The sequence below is a fragment of the Lagopus muta genome, chromosome 8 (assembly GCF_023343835.1).
Source record: "Lagopus muta isolate bLagMut1 chromosome 8, bLagMut1 primary, whole genome shotgun sequence".
NCBI lineage: Eukaryota > Metazoa > Chordata > Aves > Galliformes > Phasianidae > Lagopus > Lagopus muta.
Window position 1 is genome coordinate 9,559,727 of NC_064440.1, and position 12,078 is coordinate 9,571,804.

At 37.5% G+C, this 12,078-nt stretch overlaps 1 protein-coding gene across 3 annotated transcripts in view; it reads left to right on the forward strand.

The window, feature by feature from the left end:
• MYLK (myosin light chain kinase) overlaps nucleotides 1-12,078 on the forward strand; it is a 176,859-nt gene that overhangs the window by 49,002 nt on the left and 115,779 nt on the right. For all 3 annotated transcript variants that reach the window (XM_048954167.1, XM_048954165.1, XM_048954166.1), the window contains exon 2: nucleotides 2,789-2,946. In XM_048954167.1, the coding sequence (XP_048810124.1) occupies nucleotides 2,789-2,946 (158 nt within the window). The remainder of the gene's footprint in view (nucleotides 1-2,788; nucleotides 2,947-12,078) is intronic.

A 12,078-nucleotide genomic window follows, 5' to 3' on the forward strand; every position in this document is an offset into this window, starting at 1 on the left:
ACTTCTCTGTGGTAAGGAAGTACAATAATCTCCACTTCATCGATAGGGAACCCTGGCAGAAGAGAAGCTTAATGACTTGCCTGAGGTCATGCAGGCAGCCCCATCAGCGAGCAGGGAATTCAGCCAGGATCCCAAATAGCAGACAAATGCTCCAGCCTCTGGGCTGGCCTTTTGCTCCTGTATTTAGAGAGCTCAAAAGATTCTGTCCAGATTTCAGAGACGGTTCAGAGATTATTGAGGGCAGACTGGCTAAAATAACAGAATATCTGGACCAAGTAAAAATGAGCTGCTTAGGTGGAGAGTTGCAATATCAGGAAGACTCAAAGCTCTGTTTTTCTCTCACTTGTGTGCACTCACTCTCTCTTACACTCATGCCCTCTCTGAAGCTCATTTTTTTCTGCTTCAGAGGAAGGACACGTTAAAATGAAATTAGTATAATTAAGTGGTTATGTAGGAAGCTGAGGGTAAGTGTTTACTTATATAAAAGAAGTGGATGAGAAAAAGGATGAGATGGAATTCTCAGAGTTTGTTTTTGGGGGGTTTACTTTTGTGATCTGAGTGACAAATGTGTACTGAGTGACAAATTTGTTCCTGGTAAAAAATGCTTGAAACTCATTAGTCCGCTTTGGTATTACAAAGATTAGAGGGCACACTGTGAGAATTTGTACGGATTTATGTGCTTTTTAGAAAGGATTAAGAATAAAAAAACATCCAGATTAGAAATGCTGTCTAACCACATCACTGCCCATCCAGCCAGCACTTGCATGAAGGTTTTCTTTTATGTTTAATGCCACAATGTTTTTATTGCAACTTCAGTTACACTTGGTTTTGTTTTAAGACCATAGTCTAGGTGTGCACAGCACGTGAAATGAAATGTTATGAAATATCTTTGGAATCTTATTCAGCAGCAAACTGAGAAAACCACTTTATGGATAGGATCATTCTAGAAAACTCCTTACATTAAAAAAAAGAAAGAAAGAAAGAAAGAAAAAAAGTCAGATGTGTTCCATAGCTTTTAAGTGTCTGCATTTTTTCCTGTCTATTGAATTTAAGCTGGAATAAGATTTGTTCTTCAGAACGCTGTTTTCTTAAAGTATTTGGACATGCTAGTTCTATATTAACACCAGGCTGCACATGGATATATTTATCTCTTTGGGAAAATAATTGTAAAACATCCTCTAAACTGAAAAAAGAAGACTTCCTAATTATCTAGAAGAAGCATCTTCAGCATACACAGCTAATTAGAGTCAGACTGCTAAATGTGGATGATTAGAGGCTTATGTTGCTAGAAAACTGCTTGTGCTCATTTGGACTAATATTCTTTGGTAAATTCAATCTTATTTAAACATTATTTAGAAAAAAACATAAGCCCGTGCAAGATGTCCTGAAGCAAAAGACTAGCTGTTACTTTATTTTATATGTTACTGTGTCATTTTAACATTAGGCTTCAAGTTGTTGACAGCTTTTGCCATGTTGGTTACCGAAATGCAATAGAAATGTAACCTGACCATACCAATGACTGTTAGTTGCTTAGGACCTGATTCCTTCTACTTCCCCCACAGCTCACCTTACTTCCTTTGGTCTGTCCATCTGTCTGTCTTCTGGAGTTCTGTGGTTCCCTCACTTTAGAACAAATCACCACCTGGTGCTTTGATAAGGTGTTTCTTGAGATTGACATTCTCTGTATTTACTGAGCGTGTCAGGTGTGCTCTATGGAATCACTGTGTTCTCACAGTGGATTTTCAGAAACATACATGGCAATGTGTCCTATCAGAAATGAACTTCATGTTCCTGGCTTGTCCAGTCAATTTTGAAAAATGCTTTTCGTGGTCACTTTACTCAACAAAAAGTTGGAACTTTTGAGCAAGAGTTTCAAGGGATAACTCCTGGAATTGGTGCTGCTGTTAGCTACAGAAGTGGCAAATGCAGAGTTCTAAGAACCTGCTTTGCAAGGTTAGTTTGATTTTGTGTGGCATAGTGCAGGACTCAGAGGAACTACTACTATTTTTTTCTGGATAACCTAGGTTTTTACACTTTAAAATTATATTAGGGTTTTTGTTGTTGTTCGTTTTCTATTGGGGAGTATAAGGTATATAGCAGAACAGTCATATCTGAAGTAGGTATCTGTAATGAGATTCCTTAAATGACATACATGCAGCATAAAATTTGGTGCTATTTTACTAGTGTACGTGCTGTAGAAGTATTTGCAGTGAAGTGGAAGCTTGAAATTTCAGCAGAGGTATCTATTGTGTACTAGCAGTACTTTGGAGGGAGATACCAGATATTTCTTAAGATCTTGAAAGCATGGTATGAAAAATCAGATTTTCCACATTCCCACTCGCAACTTAACTCCAGTGCAAACAGAGGCCTCTTTATTTCATAAGACTTACTTAACACTGGCTCTTCTTCTGAGACTTACTGATATTGGTGTACTACAGGCCAGGAAAATCAAAGTCACATTGCAAAAATATCCTCCTGAAATAAGTTATTACAGTTTAATGCAGTTGTAAAGGATGACTTCTTGGTTAAGGAGCTGGCCTGGGACTTGAGAGTTCAAACTGAGTTCACTTCAAGGCTGTGATGCTGTAACAAGTGTAATGCACACAATCTTCCTGGGTCTCAGTTCCCCACCCAGAAAGTAACACTTGTTACTTTAGGCTGAAGGCTCTTAGCAGTGTATATGTATATAATGTACATATATATATATAACAGTTTTCCTCTGTTCTGTTTCTTAGCTGCAACTGTAAATAATTCATCCTCATAAGTTCTTTGTTTTTCTCTTCCACAGTCCACATCATGGGGGATGTGAAACTGGTGACATCTACTCGAGTGTCCAAAACCTCCCTGACGCTCAGCCCCTCGGTTCCTGCTGAAGCACCAGCATTCACTCTGCCTCCTCGGAATATCCGAGTGCAACTGGGAGCCACAGCAAGATTTGAGGGGAAGGTAAGAAACAGAGATGGTGAAACGCTTCTCCATTTTGTTTTTGTCTTTTCCTGAGGCTGCCTAGTAGTCTGCACAGCTAGTGAAATTGCCTCTCCAATACAGAATCTTTATTCAAGAAGACTAAACCGGTGTTTCCATTCCTGCAGAGGTAGTTTCAGGTCTGTTTCTGAGCAGAGGAGAGTGTTGCAAAGCTTGATTATGTGCTGATTGTAACCTAGATAAGCATACCAGGGACCAAACTACGTATCAGTGGAAAACAGCCCCAAGAGCTATCTCTAATCAGGGAGCAAATATTCTCCTATGGTGTATTGATACTTCTGCCTCCCAGAGCTGCTGTTGGCAAAGCTTCATGTGTAACATGTAAAACTAATGTTTTACAATATGTACTTCCTGCTAATTACACTAGGAATTGATACAGAGAGTTGTGATGTTTTTGTAGCTGCCTCACCTGCTAATCCAAAAGGAAAAGGAGCGTCTTCAGAGGATAGGCTGACTTGTTCAAGGAAACGTGTTAACTAAAAAGGATTGAAGGAGTTGGGGTGCGTGGATCCCAGGTTCTCTCCTTTCCCTCACAACAAGGGCATTAAATTGTCCTTACATGTATCCATGTTTCTTTCATTCTTCAATCCTGCTATGAGCTCTTATTATGTTTATCTTTTTCTCCCTTGACCCATTTTTTTTCTCCTGGAGTCACTAGTTTTCTGTCTCAGCCTGCTCAGCTTTCTCCTGTCCATGCTCTGACTGCATGCTGACAGCTATATCCTCAAACTGAATGTGGTTCTGTTCTTTGAAGTGGTGGGATTTCTCTGACAGAGGCAGGAAACTGCAACTTCACTGTAACAAAATCAAGGACTAGAAGGAATTTGGGAAATTTATAACTTCTGAAACTAACATAAACAGAGGGCCAATAGAGGGCATCTGATATTTATCTTATTTATTTATGCAAGAGCAGGCTAGGAACTGGGATTTTTCAACAAGAACTGAATTATATTAGGTTTTAAGTCCAAAATGATATTTTTTTTTATCTCAGAGTTGTCATCATTTTGAGAAGAGACTCAGAAAACCTCTCTGCGTGTATGACGTATTCCAGCCCCAATAAGCAGCCCCTTTCTTTACTGGTTTTATATTATTTCACCTTGTTTAGTTGCAAACAGCAGAGAAATGACAACATGCTGCTACTTTATTTATGTGACACTGATGCACAATACTACACTGTGACTGGTTCTTCCAGACAGAACTGCAAGTGGCAATACCAGTACATGGAATGAGTGTTAAAGCATCTGATGTTACTAAGTTTTAGCTTTTACTATTTCTTATGTTTCTTATTTAAAAACTCAAGTAAAATATTTCCAATTTTGGTGCTATCTGCAGAATTTTATTAGTTAAATTAAAGCAACTCTAAAATCTAGTTACCCACAAGTTAATGTGCAATCACTGCTTTGAGGTTTTTTTTTCAGGTTTGAGGTTTGCTTTGAGGTGTTTTTTTTTTGTTTTTTTTTTGTTTTTTTTTTTTTTTGAGGTTTTAAACTGTAGCTTGTTTTTTATTTTTATTTTTCTGTAGCTTGGACAAAATACACAAATTCAGTACTAGCTAAAAAAGATTTAAGAATTCCTTGAAGAATTAAGCTTTTATTGAGGTTCTGGATTGAACTTATTTGATGACAGAAATGTAATTTAGATTTCATTTTGGTATATGAGTATGGCTGAATCCTTTGATCTTCTGTCCCCAGAGCACAGATGATAACACACTGGCTGCGTGCATGTCAGACTGTTGATTTAAACCTTTATAAGTTCAAAAATGCTTTGTAAGTGCTGGACCTTAAGATCACAGCTTTGTTGAAATACATGTGGGATCTTCAATTAGTTTGTGGTGAATAGGCTGCCTCCACAGATTGGCAAACCAGGATGCATAATTATAGCTGCTGTCTTTGGCACTTCAGCCTCTTGCCTTGCAGAGTATTGTCTGGTATTTACTTACTGCAGTTTCATTTTGCCTCTATGAGCAGATGCAGCTGAGAAGTAACAGCATGTGACACAGCTGTAGACATAAAACAGCCAATCTCTATTATTGTGCATTAATTTCAAATTCTTTGGAATCAACTCTTGTTGGAGGCTGAGATACAAACTTGTGATCTGAGGGGGAGGGAGACAATCTATGCTATAATAGTTGGAAATAGAGTGGTAATGTAACACTGCATGTTCTCCTTATTAACTTGTGCTGGAAAAATGAGATTCTAATGATCATACTGCCTACTGAAATTCAGTTTATGTGCTCTGTTGTTTATAATGTAATATATTTGGAGGGCTTGTGTTTAGTTCTGTTGCAACTGTTGGATTCAAATGAATATCTTCCTTGTGCTCCTTGTCTGGTAACATGGGCAGGGTTGGGTGAAAATGTGACAGTGTAGTGTGGAAGGATGCTGTCACTCACTAGCTGTAGTCCTGCTTGACAGCAGCCTCAATGGTTATATCATTTGGGACCATGTTTAGCTGTTGTGGACAATGTAATTTCTTCTATCATAGCAACATTCCAAAGATTCAGAAGGACAGTATTTATTACGATTTAGTAATAGAGGGAGCTACTGAACATACTTGAATTGTTCTATCCTTCAAAATAAGCTACAGATGTTATGATGGATTATTACTGATACTTTGCTTTATCACACAGTATAAATATTGAACTAAGGCTAAATGAAAGTAAAAAGTTTTAAATATGGCTAGACAGGAGATTTTCTTCAAATAGTTCTTCTGTAGTGGAATCTTTCTTTACAGAAAAAAATATTATGAGAATCCAAGACAGGATATAAATCTGATATTGTCGTGATCCTGTGCTCTCATTAAGTGGACAAGGGAGAGAGCGCCCTAAAGTGAAGATTCTTGCTTTTCTTTCTTACAGAACATAAGACAAATTCTGTGAAATGCCAACTGAAGATCAGGGAGAGGGCAGAAATTGAGAAATAGCCTATAGATGTAGGAAATTGCAGGTGGAAAGGATCTGGAGTTACCATTAAAATTAATCTCATTTTTTTACATTCCTCTTATTACCACTCTGTTTTTCTTGCTAAATTCTCAGCAAGTTTAACTATATTTGACTGCACACTTCAATTTCTCAGTGTGACCTCAGGGCAGAAAGTTAGCTCATCATCTTTCAAGTATGTATGAACATTATTTTGGCCTGGAAATCAAACTGAGGTGTGGAACCACTTATGCTAAGACAAGGTTATCTTCTCCAGGCACTCTTCTAGCCTCTTCTGCATGGACATCTAAGTTGCTCATCAATCCATTGCTGAGATGCCAAGTAGGGAAGTTTTCCCAGATTATTCTGAAACTATGTTATGGTTCCCAATTTGTTAGGAATTGATTGATGAGCTGGTTTTCATTGCATATCACATGTGAGATGAGCTGGTCAATGTAATAACTTCTGCCCTGTGCTAGGAGGGCATTCTAGCTTGTCTGTCAGATACTTTTAAGATACTCTTTAAGATGCCTTTTAAGATACTCTTGGAAAAGGAGAGCATAGTGTCACTGGTCTCTGTTTTAAGCTGTTTGTTTCTCTGTTGTATTAATCACAGGAATATTTATCAGTGCTTTGCAATATTAAATTGTGATTTTGTATCTTTCTAATTCAAATGTACATCATTGGATTTCATAATCCCCATTGCCGTACTGACAAAGGAGATTCTTTTATTTGTAGAAAACACCATGAGGGTTTCAAGTGTACCGCAGGATGAAAGGGAAATCCTTTTCAGATGAAGCACTTCAATAAGAATCTGTAAATTACCAAGCAAGGTGGTATTTTGGTGTACATTACTGTTCTGATCTAGAAGTAGAAGACCCTCAGCTATGTATCTACTTTAAAAATGTTTTTATTTTAGAATTTCTTGATCTCCCTCAGCTGTGCTATTCTATTAGCAAAGGCTATATGGATGTAAACTAATTGAACAGCTGAGAGCCAAAACCAAGAGTCTTTGCTGTTCTCTAATGACCAAACCATATCCTCATGATTATTCCCTCTCTATTTTAAGCTTTGGGTTCTAAGACCGGTAAGGTTATTCCTTAAAATAAAATAAAAAAAATAAAATAAAGGAGGTTGTTGTTTTTGATAACCTGTGATTAGCAACCCACACATAATTTTGCTGAACTTAAATAGCAATAGAATGGCTACACCAAAATATAACATGAACATTTTTTGCTCTTTGCTGTAATGTCACTGAGTGTCAATCAGTAAAAAATGGTAAGTCAACCATTACGTTTCAAAAAACTTGTCCCTGCCCAGAGTGATCTTAACGTCTGTATTTGATTGCTGCTAGCAGTTAACCTGCTTTGTCTGTATGTTTGTATAATTCTTGAGGGTAATACTGATGATCATTAATTCTATAAGCCTAAAGAGTACTTGTGCTACAGCTCTGTCTGAGAGGAAAAGCCAAATGTGCTACAGATCATGGACTGACTGCCTAGGGGTCAGGAAAGAATTCGGCTGCCTGGATGCACGGTTGGAAGCAGTACAGTACGTGTTGTTTTTTTGCTTCATGTGAACCATCATATACGGTCCACTGCCAGAACCAAGATATCAAGCTATTAAATCTAGTCTGGTATTCTAATCTGAAGGAGCTGGATTTCACGTAAACCATTTACTGACAGATGTAGTTCAGAGTTTATGTAGATGTTGGGGCTTTTGGAACAGAGTTTGATACCCACTGAGTGGTATTATCCTGCTCTTCCCATTCTATCCACCTTCAAATAAGGGAGCTGGATGGGAAATTTTAAGGCAAGCCAGGTTCACATCAAATCCTTTCCTTATGTAATGTACTTTCTGATTTTCCTTCTACTATCCTGCTGCAACACTGGATCTGTGTCTGTTCAGATCTCAGTTAAGTTCAATGATATTTGTGAACTTGACAAGTTCTGAGTGGCTTTTGCTGCTGCTGGTTTACACAGGTACCCTGTGAAGCATGGTGCCTGAGCAAATTTGCCGAGATCAGGCAGAGAGAAGCAAGAAGCAATGGGGAGACTGACAATGATCCTGCCACCTGTGCTGGGATCAATCAAGCTTTTTAAATAAAATTCTTCTTTTCCTATATAGGAAAATAAAATAGTCATTAATAGACAGCAAGCGCAATATATTCCAAACCTCTGCAGAGGGCCACATGTGGAGAAGGTTTATAATCAAAGCATGTCATTACTCATTGCTGTTTTTTTGAGGCCATACTCACTCTAGCTCTAGACTCCAAAGTTAAAAAAAATATTCTGCTTTTGACATGTTATTTGGCTCCGTTCACTCATGGATGCAGTTTGAAGTTTGGAAACCTACAGGGCAAAACCAGACAGCATGCATTTTTACATGTAACAGCTGGACTTCCTAGCATCTAAGTGCATGCTGAACCAAATAAGATCTGTGAATTGTGTACAGTTCATGAACAGATGACCAGTATAAGGGCTTTGAACTGACTGTCCAAGTAGGTTGAATTTATTTTAGGAAACTTCATAGGCAAGTTATTGCCTGCCAGTAACAGCTAAATCATTTGATTACATAGGATGGAAGGTTCTTTAATTCTTTATGATACAGGCAGGAATATGACTAGCTATCACAATGACCAATTTTCCAAAGACTGCTTCTGCATTTATGTACTGAATGTGGTATTAGAGATAAACCTGGAATCCAGGCCTCCAATCTGCAGTGAATCTACCTCCGAGTGACGTGCTGAAGGCCCGCTACAACTTAGGCAGAGCAGGAGGTCAGAGATGGTCATTCTTCTTGACTGATAAATGAGAGATCTGACATCTGGGCTAACCTTCTCACATTGAGAATGTGTTGTAATGATTCTCTAGAAGTGATCTAAGCTCTTACGCTTTTCTTCTTCACAGAGCTTATAGCACTATTCATGATTCTGCATGAGTCTGAACACCTGGAAATATTACATTTACAGAAAAAAAAAAAAAAACCAAAACCCAACAACAACATTAAAAGCATCTCTTGTTAGGCTTTCTGGTGATGATAATAGCCTTAGTTTCTGTAAATCAGTGTGTTACTGTAAACTTGCAGGCAGACAGAACAAAGTAATCCTTGTCTTCTGAAAATACTTTGCTTAAAGCTGCTACAAATTCCAAGTCAGCTCTGTATGTCTTTACTGCTTTATAGAGATCTTTATAATTCATGTGTATAATGAGGTGAAATGAAAAACTACATTTTTATCAGTATTTCTGAGTTTGCCTTGCCTTTCTGCACCTTTTCACAATACTTCAGCAGATGTTACTCGATGGAATATATTATTCACTACAAGCAGAACAACTGAGATTAGTAAACTGCCAATTAGAAGCTGCATTGTATGCCCACATGTAGCATATACAGTAACTTTTCTTCTGAGGAGGACAACAATTTGCACATATGGCCCAAAGAAAACAGGACACAAAGAATAACAAATGAATTAGTTCTTGTAGTCACTTGACTGTTGGTGATAGAATTCATCTAGCTCTCCTCTTTCTTGATTCATGATTAATAGTTTACTGTGGTAATTTGCCTCTAGCTGTGCAGTAAAATCTCAGATTGTAGCTGTGTGGCTTAAGAGGCTGCCATTATTTCCATGTGCTTCATAATACAAAAGTAACCCTATCGTTACGGTGAATGTAGCATTTGCTTTGTTTTTGCAGGGCCTTAGAGTATTAGTGTGATGCATTCTATTTTGTAAAAATAATTTTAAAAAAAAATTACAAAAGCCTCCTCCTCTTAGTTTTATCTGGCATCTTTTATCTGAAATCTAACCACTTTATGTGATGTTCCCATACTCATCAAACAATGAATGAAGAATTTCCATTTCTGGGAACGTTCTGGACTTCAGCTTCATTCTTCTGCTTATACAAGGTTAGTGTTCTTTGGTAAAAGAATACCTCAGCAGTTTGACACTGTAGGTAGACAATTCAATATTTCATAACAAAATGATGTTAAAAGCCAGTGCTCTGGAAGAAGTAGTATGGTAAAATCTTGGGAATACAAATTAAACTACCAAATGATAATTATCTTTTTTTAATTCATGGTACCACTTAAGCAGCCTAATTCAACTGGAAACTTACTATAGCATTGCTGACAGTAACAGATACATAGGCCAGTTTAGAGCTGGGCTCTTCATAGCTTAAAACAGCAGAGAAAATAGTGCTGCTCTCTGTGATGTGTATGGAGTACTGAGGCACAGTGAGATTTACTTGTTTGTATATTACACAGAAGTACATGCCTGGATTCAAAACTGAACTGTGTGTTTCAGAAGTTCAATGCCCACCCAATCCCTTAGATGTGATCCTGTTCTTGGAGATAACTTTCTTTTCCAAAACAAGAAGCTATTTAAGATTTCTAATTAAATGCACATACCACCAATATCTAGGTGACTGTATTTGGATTAAGAGCATCACTTAATGAAATCAGAACAGCAGAATTAGGTCCTCATTGCCTTGACACAAAAACTAGGTTGTTTTCATGTTATGGTATGCTAGTGGACAGAATTGTAGACAAGGATTTGTCTCCTCTGTGGACTACTACACACAGGTTTAATGGAAAGCATTATGATGGATTTGTTCAAATCTCAACAGGAATGCCAGCGACTGCGGTTAAGTGGGGCTCTATTGAAAGCATACGCAGAGTAAGCACTTTTTTCACAACTTAAACAAATACAGCTATTTTTTGAGTGCACGTGTGTCTCTTACCAAGATCACAGAAATTTTAGTTTTGAGAGAAAACATTAAAAAGGAGAGGCCCACAAAATTTCTCTTGAACTCAGCAGGTCTATAATTATTTATTCTGAACTGTTGAGCTAGAAATTCATAGCCACTTCAGTTTAGGTTTGGTATTTCTTTTAGTATTTTGAAGGTTTTCTCTCTTACACAGTTGAACCCCAACCATTGACTATTATTATATATGCTTTAACTTGTATGTTGTGCTGCATGAGCTATCTCTGCTAAACTGTGATTAAGACATGCATATGCTACACTTGGAAAGGTTAGGTTTTGTAGTTGGTTATGATAGAGGCTAGATGTCTAGGTTGTCTGAAGTATTCAGATCTTAACAATCCAACCTTGCATTTTATGTCAATTTGTCATCGCATCCGTTCTACTTTTTAATGAAGTATAAAACAAATGACATTTCATGCCCAATCTGGTTGTCAGCTTTGCAAAGTAGTATTAACAATGAAGCCATATGTATAACTGAGGAGAATATTTACAGCCTCTTCAAACCACTGCCTTTGCCAGCAGCATTCATCGCTATCAGCAAACAGATTTTAAATGAACAAGCAACTGTGCAGTCAACTCAGCAACAAAGCCCAGTTTTAGCATTTCCTGTGGCCACTGGCATACTGCTAAATGGCAAGAAATAAATCTTTCATGGCTGGAAATTGATATCGTAGAGACATGTTTATTCAGAAGCAAAACTTTTAGCTAGCACACCACACTACAGATGTGGATTACTGCTGTTAGTTACAAACCTCAGAGCTCCAAGCATGTTGCAGCAGTGTGTTTTGAGTACAGTGAGCACTTTTTTCTTTTTGTTTCTTCTTATTAATTTTCCACAGTAGATCACACATGTAAATTTATATAAATGTATATATGTAAATGTATATATTTATATATATATATAAATGCTCATGTAAATTTATATAGATTCAACGCTTGCGGATTGCATCGTGTATTGACGTTGCTCCCTGGGGAAGACCATCTTCAAGCTAGGAAAGTAGGAAGATACACTGGCTGTCTTGGTCAGTGGCATAGCTCCCACAAGAGGGCTAGGCTGCCTCTGTTTCACAACACATAGAATCAGTTCACATCACATTAAGATTGAAACATCATATTGGTAAGAAAAAATGACAATCTTTCAGAAATAATTATCAATGGAAACAATAGTTTTGCATATGTTATTACAGAGAATGAAGAATGTGGCCTTGCGAAAGGCTTGTTCTCTGCTTCTTGCTTTAAAGCAAAATGGCTGCCATGTCAAAACCCAAATATTATTGTCAAGAGTGGATCATTGCTCTGTGCAAATAATTAATGCAGTTTATTTTTTCTGTTTTTTTTTTTTGTTTGTTTGGTTTGGTTTGGTTTTTGTGTGTGATATGACCTGAGTTTTTTGACCAGATGATGTTACACATGAGC